The following is a 12970-nucleotide window of genomic DNA, read 5'->3' as shown; positions in this document are numbered from 1 at the left end:
TGCCCCCCTTTCTCTGACTTCAAATCCTATTCACAGCTTTGCTGACGATAGTACTTTTCATTCCTCTTCCTCGTTTAAGAAACCCTGTAGTGTAGATGTTAGATGCCTCAAATCTTCCACAACCAGTGACTTAAACGCTGACTTCCTCAACATTCTCAAATGGGATGAAGACAACTTAGTTTCATGTGCATGCAAGCATTTCTAATATCTTGTTGATATTAGAAATGTATCATATTTTCTTGAAAAACAATTCATTAAAATCACAAATTATTCCAGACAGAAAAGGAAAAAAGTGTGCAGTGAAAACAGGTTTGCATCAAGTTATGGAAGTCAATGGACATGTGTGTGTATATATATATATATATCTACTCTATATATATAAAAAGATAAGCCAAAATTTGAAACGTTTTTATGTCACGTTTTTTGTCTTACCAATATAATAGCCCCCTCCCGAGCTGGTAAGCCCGGAACTTGGGGGGGGGGGGTCCCCTCCCCATAGTGTGTGTGTGTGTGTGTATACAATATATATATATATATAAAACCAAGTTTAAAATAGCTTGGTATCTTTAACATTTATTATACCCAAGGTAAAATACTTTCTACATTTATATCTCCTCATCTCCTCCTGAGATTTTTATTTAATAAGGTTAATAACACCTTATAGTAACTTGTTCTGGTAAAATACTTATAATACTCTGTATAAATACTCTGCATTACTAAAATCTTGGTATTTCTAGCCTGGCTCCCACTGATGAGACCTCAATAAAGGTCAAAAACCAGTCTGGGTAGTGGCCCCTTGCCTTTAATACAAAGCATCATACATCTCCTCCAGGAGATGTGCTTTGCATTAAGGGTAAATATTAAGATTAGTGATCAGAGCTTATTCTACTTTTACCATGAGTTGCCTTGGTCTTGCACTACGTGCAGGGTCAGCTAGACTTGCAACACTTGCAGGCACAAACTTGACTTGTTTTGTCTGTCTGCTTACTTGGGAAATGGAGTAAAACCAGGTTTAAAATAGAAATAGCTTGGTATTTTTAACATTTATTATACCCAAGGTAAAATACTTTCTACACACACACACACACACACACACACACACACACACACACACGGCTAGCAAGAGAATTGCAACTATGGTAATACTGACGTTACCAAAAAAAAGTTTCCACAAGAGATGAGATCTATTAAAACAGTAATAAGGTTTATTCCAGCAATATGAAACAAATTGGTGGTATTATTTGAATTTGCACTATTCGAACTTAAAAATATATGTAAAATAAAGTAATTGATTACAGCTCAATGGAAATACACAATGAAAAATTGCAAACATATGTTTTTATGTTTATTCATGAAATATTACAGTAAAGAATCAAAGAACTTACTTATAATTCATTTTTAATAAGTCAAAGAGTGGGTATAGAGATCAAAATAAAACAAAACAATTCTAAATATCATTCATGAAGGTAAGCTTACACAGACATCTTTATTATCTTTCAAAATATTTAAGCAACATATAGAGTGAAGTGTTTTTTCTTTTTTAGAAATGTAAGTTCTGGAAGGCATATTTTTCCAGAATAAACCAGTTTCATTCACATTAAATACTTGTTGATCAATGTATCCACCATCTGTGATTATTATTATTATTTTTTTCAACATCAGGATGTATTTGCACTGGTCACCTCACAGGTAACTTTAATATTATGCAGGTGAACTTAATTTTTAAATTGATCAAACCAACTAATACTTGCATTAAACTTTTCTTCTATTTCATTATTTTTTTCTTCCACTCTCTTAAACAAATTTAAAGCTTTTGTCAGAATTGATGCTCTGCTAAGAGGAACGTGTTTTTCGTTGCAATTTCCCCAATTCATACAGTTAAAAGATGCTCTATTCAAAAAGCTGATGCAATTTTATCTTTTCTTTTATTTCCCCTACATGCTTTAAAATATTCTGTACCATAGATTCAGGTATTCTGTCCTATTTTAGAGTTGCCATAACCATGCTCGTGTCATTCAATCACATCAAATTTTTGCTCTAATGTAATAATGAGACTTTTCATTTTTGCACCCATAGTGCTTTTATCTGAAGGAATCTTCTTTTTGTTCATCTTGTTAAGGATACTTCTTAAAAACAATTAAAACAAATCATAAAGCTAACGTGCAGTCTGAAGTATCAGCACCTAAAACCCTAAGGGTAACTCAGTCACCCGAACCATGCAGGCGCTAGTCTCACATTTACTGAATTTTTGTTCACATTAAACGTAACTTGGTATTATTGAAAACAATACCAACAATACACACTAAATTGAATATCACATTATTCAAACTCGCATTAATTGCAGCCTGGCTGTGCATATATATTACGGATCATAACTGTGGTTTATAGATTATTCAGATTAATTTTTTTAAATTTTATATTTAAACAGAGTAATGACATTTTGTAATACCTTTTCTTCCTTCCATATGTGATGAACAGTTTCGTGCCAAATCTGATGAACTGCAGCTATCCTCGAATCTGGCTATATTATAGAAATGCATATAACTGTGAATTTTTATGGGGAAAGTATTAACAATTTAAATAAAATAATACCAGTTATTCATTAGCAATATTAATACTGTATAAAAACCAAAAAGATGTAAAGTTTTATAATATTAATCATTCCTGTAAATTGAAATTTTAGTTACATTGTGGTAATAGTTAATTTTCAGGTTATGACATTACCACTTTCGACACCACTGGACAAAATTTTTATAAATTATTCTTCACTCTAAAAGAATCAGTGCAAACTTTCACAAGAACAACCTCAATTCACACAAAAAAGTAACTACCAATGAGCTCTTTGTTTGCAAAGAGTTTTTACATTTTTACAAATTTTTTACAATGAACTTTTTGTAAAAAAAAAAAAAGAATTACAAATATGTTAATACTGAGCTTACCAAGAAAGATATCCACAAGAGATGAGATCTATTGAAACAGTAAGAAGATTTAGTCTAGCAATATGGAGTTAAGTGTGGTGATTTTTAATATTCAAAAATCAGATGTGTAGATATTTGACCAAGTTCAGATGTTCAAGTGCCAGAACAGTACTATATCCTTGCAACACAAATCTCTTGTAGCACCTGTGTAACTTTAGAATTCCATCATCCAAAATATATATTTTGTATATTTTTTATCTTCATCATCACAAACCATGGGCTCACTGCCCATTGATGTCTGATGCCTGTTTCACTATCTTCTTCCACTTTTCTTTGTCCAGTGCACAGTGTCGCAATTTTTGTACACCCATTCCACACCAGTCTTTTATACCGTCTATCCATTCTCTGTATGGTCTACCTCTTCTGTTTAAACCATCCAAAATACCAAACATAAATGTCTTTATCTTCGGGTCTTCACTCATTCTATAGATGTGTTCAAATAATTGCAGCTTCCATTTCATAATCTTATGCATTAGATTCTGTTTTGGTTGTATCTTCTGATAGAGCTCTTCATTGGTGATTCTGCATCCATCCTATTCTTAGAATATTTCTGTAACAAGTTCTTTCAAATGTCAAAATTCTTTTTCTTGATTCTTTATTTATTACCCACGTTTCAGATCCTCTCCTCTTAAAATGTCCATATCATGCTCATTACCTGGTGGTGATATCTGCTTCAATTCTTCAGTCAGTTTCCCAATGCTATCTGAATCCAGTTTTTCTTCATATAACTCACTACAGTATCTTGTACACCACTGTACAATTTTTTCTTTATTCATCAATACTTTGCCTTTTTCATCTTGCTATTTTTATATTTTTTATCTTGCTAAACTATAAAGCAACATAAAATATTAGAAAAAAAAAATCCAGACACTTAACAAAAAACATGATGCACAGCACTGGAAATTAAAGAAGTAGACCGAATCTTAATATTGATTTTTTTTCTTTTCTTAAGAATTACTGTATTTTTCAAAGTATAAGACAAAGCCTACTTTTTTGAACACAAAATTAAGAAATCAACAAGAAATCAAATCAATACACTCAGCGGGAGGAGGTGCAAACTGTCTCTCTGAAGCTTTATTTCCATGTTCTTTTGCATTATGCTAACCACCTGGGTACCAATCAATCTCCTAATTTTAGTTTCATCTGGTATTTGGTTGTTTAGTTGAATGAGACTAGTAAAAGGAAAAAGGATAGCATTTGACTATATGATGCTATTAAAGAGCCGAGGCTTTTTTTCCCATCTCTCTGATTCATCTGTCCTTTTTTTTTTTTCCTCTCCTAACCCCCTTTACTTTTTCATCTCAATAAAGGTCAAAACTAGTCTGGTAGTGATCCTTCCAATTGTGCATAGCAATATACATGTCCAAAAGGAAGTGTGATTTGCATTATGAAACAGTGAGGCAACTGATGTGAAATCACCAACCTCTACATAAAAGTGACCTAGTCGAGAAGACATTTCACACAAAAACTTTGTTTGCTTGCACTTTACAGTGGTAAAAAGGTGTCAAGAGAACAGCTGTTCAAAATGCTACAATTATGACTGAAATGGAACAATATGCGGAAAAACACAGTCTATATTTAAACTGTAAACAGCAATTAGTATTACTGAAAATACTGAAAGATGATATGATGTCAAATCAAAGTATGATTATTTCCACTGATATTCATCATCACACAGATTACATCATGAAAGAAAGTGCATTATGCCTGATATCGAAATTAGGGAATCGCAGCTCTTTACTTTATGCAGATATTACACTCTTAAATAAATCTAGTACAAGTCTGCAGGATTCCTTAACTAAACTGAATAAGTACTATACTAGAATGAAAATCGGCTAGGCAGAAAACATCAGTTGAAAAGAGAAAAAGTAAAACATTTTGGTAATTTACACACAATTTTTAGAGGAGACGACAAATTAAATATGGAAATAGACAACAGAATAAGCAAAGCTAGTATGGTGAAGAGGAAATTAAATAAATGTCAGTGGAATTAGGATAAATTAGTCAAAACATGTTGAAAATTGGTGAGATCTTTCTGAGCAATGTTATATTCAAAATGTTACTTTGAATATAACATGCAATGTTAAATACAATAAATGTTATATTCAGGCAATGACAATCAAGGAAAAGGAGTAACCACAGTATTCAACACTAAATACAAGGCTAATATTCTTGAATGGCAAGCAGTCTCAAGTAGAGTGATGTGGGCAAATATGAGAATGGGGAATTGGACAATGAGACTTATTTGTGCCTATGGACCCACAAACGGTTCTACTAAGGTAGAAGTGGAGGAATTTTTTGATGCTTTAGAAAAAGCAACTGATACAATGAAAAAGGAAAAGTTGGTCCTTGTTGGGGGATCTAAATAGCAGAGTAGGAAATGACTGTCAGACATACAAAAATATTTTGTGAAAAATTTGGAGAAAAAAGCAAAGCTAACAATAATGGCATATACTTGTTGGTTATCTGCTCAGGACATGGACTGGTTATTACTAACACCATGTTCCAACATAAAAATGTGTACAAATTCACATGGAGAGAAGAGGCAAGGAATAAGAAAAGTCTCATTGACTATGTTATTGTTAATAGTAATGTTTTCTCTCTGTACAGAGTGTACAGAGGATTTGAAATTGGAAGTGATCACTATTTAGTCTTGAGTAGGAAAAAATTCAATTTCATATTGAAAAGAATAACATGAAAGAAAGTTTTAAAGAGAATAAAAGTTGAGCAGTTCTCAGATGTGAACTGTAGACTAAAATACACAAAGATTATTGAAGAAAAAATGAAAGCGTTTGAGAACAGGAACCAAACCTTGGAGATTCAGTGGCAAGCCTTGAAGAAAACCCTGATTGATTCAGCCAGAGAGGCATGGGGTGAGGTGGTCAGCAAGGACAGAAAAATCAGAACTCCATGGTGGACACAGGAAGTTAAAGAGGCAGTGAAGGAAAAGAAGAAAGCATATCAAAAGTTCCTAGCAAATAAGTCAGCTTGTGCTCTAGAGAATACAGAGACAAATGTAAGAAAGCAAAACACTGTGTAAAACTAGCTAAACAAAAGTCAAAGGAGGACTTTGGCAAGAACATAGAAAATAAATATCAAGAAGGTGGTAAGATATTCTGGCAGTTGTTGAAGAAGCTTAGAAATGGAGGAAAGAGTGCTGTAAAAGGAGTTAGAGATGATAAAGGTGACATGAAAACGGGAGAAAGAGATATTGAAGTATGGAGTAATTACTTCAAAAAATTGCTAAATGAAACAAGCAGTGATAGCACAGTGGTAATAAACAATCAACAGGCATATAGTCAGGAAACATACCCATAATTGAAGTAGAAAAACCCATCAAAGGCTTGAAATGTGGAAAGGCAGCAGGAGTAGATGATATTCGACCAGACATGCTGAAGTATGGTGGTATAAAAGTCTTACAGTGGCTGTACTGTATAGTTCAGAAGGCATAGACAGAGGAACGAATTCCCGATGATTGGAGTAGAGCTCTCATAGTACCCATATATAAAAAGGAAATTAAAACTGAATGTGAGAATTACAGAGGTGTTTCCCTACTGAGTTTCCTGGTAAGATTTATGCTAGTATACTTGAGAAACGGTTGAGAAGAATTGTGGAAGAAAAGCTTGGTGAAGTACAAGCTGAATTCAGACCAAATAGATGCTGTCAGGATCAGATCTTCACTTTACGACAAATAGTTGAGAAAGCATGCAAATATAACAAAGATCTGAATTTAAGTTTTGTGGATCTGGAAAAGGCATATGACAAGGTGCCAAGAGAGAAACTATTCAATACGCTACAGTTATATGGTATCAATGGGGCCTTATATCAAGCAATACTTAGTCTTTATTTGAGTTGCAAGTCAGCAGTTAGAATTGAAGGAAGCATGGGAAGATGGTTTAATGTTAAATCTGGAGTGAGACAAGGGTGTACATTATTCCCTTGGTCATTCATTATCTATATGAATCACATTATGAAGGAAAGTGGTATTAAACATGATATCAGAATTCGAGATGTTAATGTCAGCTCTTTGCTTTATGCGGACGATGTTATACTTCTAAATAAATCCGCTACAAGTTTACAAGATTCTCTGACTAAATTGAATAACTGTTTTAATAGATATGGTATAAAGCTCAGCAATAAAAAGACAAAGATAATGAAAATAGGTAGAATCGTTGAAAATATCAACTGTGTTGTGAATGGAGAACCTGTGGAACAAGTAAAACATTTCAGCTACTTAGGCATGATTTTTAGTGAAGATGGTAAATATGGAAATAGACAACAGAATCAACAAAACTGGTATGATAGGAAGTCAATTGAATAAATTCATATGGAATAAGAGAGAAATTAGTCAGAACACTAAATTAGCTGTATACAAGACAGTGTTCACACCAGTTTTAACTTGTGGATCTGAGAGCTGGGTCAGAAGTAAAACACTTGACCAAAGACTAGAGACTGTAGATATGAGAGTCCTGAGAAATATTAGATGTGTGAACAGATGGCATCAATGGCAATATCATATTAAAAACGAGGATATTACGAAAGAACTAGGCATTGTCAGCATCCAGGAATGCATTAACAGAGCTAATCTCAGGTGATATGGTCACTTAAACAGAATGGGTGAGGAAAGATTAGCAAAACAAGTGTTCTCTGCTAGGTTGGCAAGAAAATGACTCAGAGGAAGATCAACATTATAGGTGGATTGATACAGTACAAAGTGACGATAGAAATATATGATCCTTAGGCGATAGAAATATATGATCTGATAATGCTGGAGTCTTGACAAGTAACAGACTAATATGGAGGAAAATGGTAGATAGGAAGTTAGTAATGATGTAAATTTTTCATGTAGTGCTATCATATCCTGTATACCCCTTCAGGGTATATGTCAGGAATTTGATGATGATTATAGTCAAAACACTAAAGTAACAATATACAAGACAGTGTTTACACCATCTTAACTTATGGATCTGAGAGCTAGATTAGAAATGAAATGGTTGTTCAAAGACTGGAGACAACAGATCTAAGAAGAGAAAAAAGGAAGTCAACAGATGGCATCAATGGCAGAATTGTATTTAAAATGAAAAACACATCAAGACTGTTAATTAGATATCAGAAAAAAATTGACATTGTTAAGTATTCAGGATATGTGATCAGAGCTAATCTCAGGTGGCATGATCACTTAAACCAGAACATGAAAGGAAAGTTTAGCAAACTGCTGTTTTATGCTAGCTCAGATGAAGAGCAAGATATAGGCAGACTGATGCAGTAAGAAATACTGAAGTGTTGAGGGATAACAGACTAATCTGGAAGAAAACTGGCAATAGATAGACAGAGAGAAATAATGTGAGCTTTTGATGTGGTACTTTCAGAGTATCCTGTACAACCTTTGAGGATATATATCAGGAATCTGATGATACCAAAAATAACAAATTGTATATTACAAATAGATGGGAGATGAATGTGAGATAAAACATTGGTGGTAGGGGGAAGGTTATGAGTAGAATGAGCATGGGCAGGACCCTAGTTTCACCAAAAAGAGTATATAAAAATTACCATTCTTTCTTATTTATTTCATTTTTAATATTTACATTTCAAAAACTTAGTCACAAACTCTGTTGCAGGCCTGTGTTTATGCATGCATGTGCATGCACACTCTGAATATTGCAATTCTATAGTATAAAAACATTGTCTCTATAAAGGTTGAAATATTCCTAAGTGACTCTCACTATAATGCAAGATGAGAGGAATGTGCTTTCCTATTTTAGTGGAGATAACAAGGCAGCATGTGATAAACTTAACTTCTAAACACACAATAAACAAATAATAAATTTACATCATGTACAGACTATTACTTCCTTATGCTGAAGGTAAAACATAAATGAAAAACAATGCATGCTTTTTAGTAATGTTTTTAAAGGATATAACATTATGTCCTTTAAAAACATTACTTTAATGTTTTTAAAGAACATAACTAAAATCAGTTCAGATTATATAAAACAAGTTATCTATATATTTCAATCTTCTTCTTTTCAGCCATTTTCTATCCACTGCTGGACAAAAGCCTCCTCCAGTTCTTTCCACCTTTCTGTTCTTGGCAGTGGATGACCAATTTTCCCCAACAAAGTTTGACAATTCATCACTCCACCTTCTTCAAGGATGTCCTCAGCCTCGTTTCCCTTCTTTTGGAATCCAGTTCATTGGTATGGTGGTCCATCACTCATCTTCTCTTCTGGATAGATATCTGGCCCATTTCCATTTTAGTCACTTATGGTGAAGAATGATGTCAGAGATGCAAGTCAGGCTTCTTATCCAGGCGTTTCACTTCTTATCTTTTAATGTGATGCCTAGCATCATCAACTTCTCCATTTTTCTTTGAGAGTCCACAGTTTAGATCAGATATGACCTAAGTATGTATATGAAGAGACTCTTTCCAAGAAATTTTCTATTATTATGTTTTGTGGTGTCGCAAAATGATTAAACACAATTTTAGTTTTTTCTCTGTTTATTTTTAAACCCTACTTTTCTGCTTTCATGATATAGGCCATCTATCATTATATTAAGGTCTTCTGGAGTGTGCAAAAATTATGATATCATCTGCATATCTTAGGTGTGTTAAGTTATTAATTTTTATATCAAGGTTTGTCCAGTTTATATTATTAATTATTTCTTGAAGGACTGCTGTAAAGATTTTAGGTGATAGAGAGTCTCCTTGTCAGACACCTTTTTCAATCAATATTCTATTGCTACTTATGTGAAGTTGGATTGTTGCTGTTGCAGTGTAGTATATTTCCTGGAGGAAGAGGTCCATATATTCTCCAGGAACTCCCTGATTCTGGAGTGCTTTGATTATTGCATTAGTCTTTATGGAATCAAATGTTTTTTCATAATCAATAAAGGCTAAACAGAGAGGCAATTAGTTTTCTTCTACTTTTCTATTATGTGTGTTACTGCATGAATATGATCATTCATTATTAGACTCTTATTATTTTTAAATAAAATTTATTCAACTGGTATCCCCCCCCCAATAGAATGGAAAAAAGCAATTGTGATTCCTATCTTTAAAAAAGGTAATAGAGATGACCCTAAAAACTATAGAGGTATCAGTATACTAAATTCCTGTTACAAAATATATAGCAGAATATTAAATAGTAAACTAATGAAATATTCCGAAAACTTTATTTTAGAAGTACAGAATGGATTTAGAAAAGGGCGATCATGTATAGACCCGGCATTTTGCCTACAATTAATAATAGAGAAAAGAAGAGAATACAATTTAGAAACCTGTATTGCATTTATTGACTTTGAAAAAGCATTTGACAAAGTTAAAAGAAACATATTATTTAACATATTAAAAGAAAGGCAAATACCAAATGATATCCTAAAAGCTATCACAAGTATATATGAAAATAATCAAATACAAATAAGATTAAATCGCGAGCTATCATATACGAGAGAGATAAACCAAGGGATCCGACAGGGATGTCCCCTCTCAGCAACTCTTTTTAATATCTACTTAAATGAAATAGTAATAAAATGGAATAAAAATTTACATCAAGGAATTAAACTTTAATACTCTCCTCTTTGCCGACGACCAAATAATAATTACAAATTCTGAAGATAAACTACAGAAAGCTATTTTAGATCTAAATGAGATATCCAAAGATTATGGTATGATAATATCAACAGAAAAATCAAAAACTATAGCCTTTAAAGGGCAAGAACTAAAATAGTAATAGATAACAAGATCTTAGAACAGGTGAATTCATTTAACTACCTAGGATGTACAATCACATATGAAAATGAAAAAGATATAAACGTAAAAATTGCAAAATATTTAAAAATAACAGGTGTAATTAACTCTATATTTAAACCAAATCTAGTTCAAAAACAAACCAGACTAAAAGTATACAATACATTAGCCCTACCAGTCTTAATGTATGGAAGTGAAATCCGGACAATAAAACAAAAAGACAAACAAAGATTAACAACAGCAGAAATGAAGTTTATGAGAAAAACTGCAAAGTATACCCTATTTGATCACAAAAGAAATGAAGAAATTATGAAAGAATTAAACCAAGAACCAGTAATAAAAAAAATTAAAAAATATAAATATAAATAGATGGAACACGTTCAAAGAATGAAAACAGAAAGATTACCAAAACAAGCCTTAAAGTACAAGCCATTTGGAAAAAGAAAACCAGGACGTCCTCTTAAATGATTCAACGATGACTTCTAAGGGCGGAACAGGCAATGCTAGGCCTAAATCCTTGATATGCATGATGATGGAATATGATCAATCGTGTTAAAGCCTTTATGAAATCCTGCTTATTCTACTGGTTGGTTTATAGAAGAGGGTTAACCTGTTTTTATTACTTTTGTGAGAAGTTTGTACAGATTAGAGAAAATACTAATTGGTCTATAGGTTTTTACTTCTTTGTCCCCTTTTTTTAAATAACAGTATCAGAGTAGCATATTTCCAGTTTTCTGGAAATATGCTACTCTGATACTGTTATTTAAAAATCTGTACCTGGAAGAATCTTCCCTTCTTCTAGGTACAGATTTAGTAAGTTTGTGACATGGTGAATTATGCTATTTCCTCCCCATTTAATTAATTCTATGTGAATTAGGTCTTCACCAACACATTTTCCATTTGATTTAATGCTTGTTTTATTTCATCTGAAGTGAATGGGAGAATGAATTATATATGTGATGGAGAAGAGATATTTATATTTGATTTATCTATTGAAGGATGATTATAGAGTTCTTTATAAAATTCTTCTAGCATACTTAGGATTCTTGGTTCTTGGTTCCTAATTGTAGTTCCATTCTTATCTTTTATTGTGGTTATTTGACTTTTGCCAACTGATAAATGTTTTCTTAGTATTTTAATATTTTTATTATTTTCAATTGTTTCTTTTATTTTTTTTAGTAAGATCTTATTTCATTTCTCATCTTTTTCCTTACTGTTTTGCATATTCTATTTTAGAACTTAAGTTTTTGTCTTGTTTCATATTTCGTCTCTTTTTTAGTAGTTGTAAAGTTTTCTCTGAAAGTTTATGGTCTTTTTGTTGCTTTTCAATTCATTGGCTGCTGAGATTATTACTTTCATTAGGTTTTTGCTTATTTTATTTATGTCTTCTTCAAACAGATTTGTTAAGTCTAGTTTTTGCCTGAGCTTTTCTTCGTAATCCTTCTTCTTGTTTTCAACAGATTTTAAGTCAAAACTTCTTGATTTTTCTTGTTTAGCCATTTTATTCTTTCCAGTTTGGGGTTTATTTTAATTTTGGCTCTCACCAGTCAGTGGTCACTTCCTGTTTTTACTTGAATTAGTACTGAGGTATCTTGAACTATTTCTTTATTATTACACAGTATATCATCTATTTCATTTTTTATTTCTCCATGTCCATTTTCTTTTGAGGGTTTTCTTAAAAAAGGTATTCCTAATGTAAAGCTTGTTACTTATAGCGAATTATGTAAGAGATATTCCTGAGTTGCTGCTTGCACCATATACATATGGTCCTATTATGTCTATTTGGTGAATGGGATGACCTACTTTTGCATTAAAATCGCCCATTACTATAGTAAAGTTCTGATTGCTATTTCTTTTTTTATCTAGAGTGTGCTACAGTGAGTCATAAAATGCTTCTATCTCTTATCAGTGTGGGATGAGGTGGGAGCATATATTTGGATGATCCTGATTTTAAGTTTGGAGTTTATTTTAAGTGTGATTTCTATTATTCTTTCATATGTATAATTAAATTCTTCTATGAGGTGTGTAATTGTTTTCTTAATTAGAAATCCAACTCCATATTGTCCTTTAGTTTTCCCATAATAGTATAAGTAGTCTCCATTTTTTAATTTTATTAAATGTTCATCCTGCCTGCAAACTTCACTTAAACCAATGATGTCCCATTTAATATGTTTTAGTTCTTTTTGTAAGATGGTAAGGTCTTCCTCTTCTTTAAATGTTCGACAAAGAAATGTTCCTATAT

The 12970-nt window shown here is 32.4% G+C and overlaps 1 protein-coding gene across 1 annotated transcript in view; it reads right to left on the bottom strand.

Moving 5' to 3' along the window:
* The window catches only part of LOC150102538 (RNA polymerase II-associated protein 1), a 754864-nt gene that overhangs the window by 559184 nt on the left and 182710 nt on the right, over positions 1-12970 (bottom strand). The window contains exon 8 of the mRNA XM_090399226.1: positions 2450-2521. Within this exon, the coding sequence (XP_090255352.1) occupies positions 2450-2521 (72 nt within the window). The remainder of the gene's footprint in view (positions 1-2449; positions 2522-12970) is intronic.

Source organism: Typopeltis vanoorti, chromosome 10 (genome assembly GCF_054136105.1).
Source record: "Typopeltis vanoorti isolate ZY-2024b chromosome 10, IOZ_Tvanoo_1.0, whole genome shotgun sequence".
In the NCBI taxonomy this organism is placed as follows: Eukaryota; Metazoa; Arthropoda; class Arachnida; order Uropygi; family Thelyphonidae; genus Typopeltis; species Typopeltis vanoorti.
This window is presented reverse-complemented; position numbering and strand designations above follow the sequence as displayed.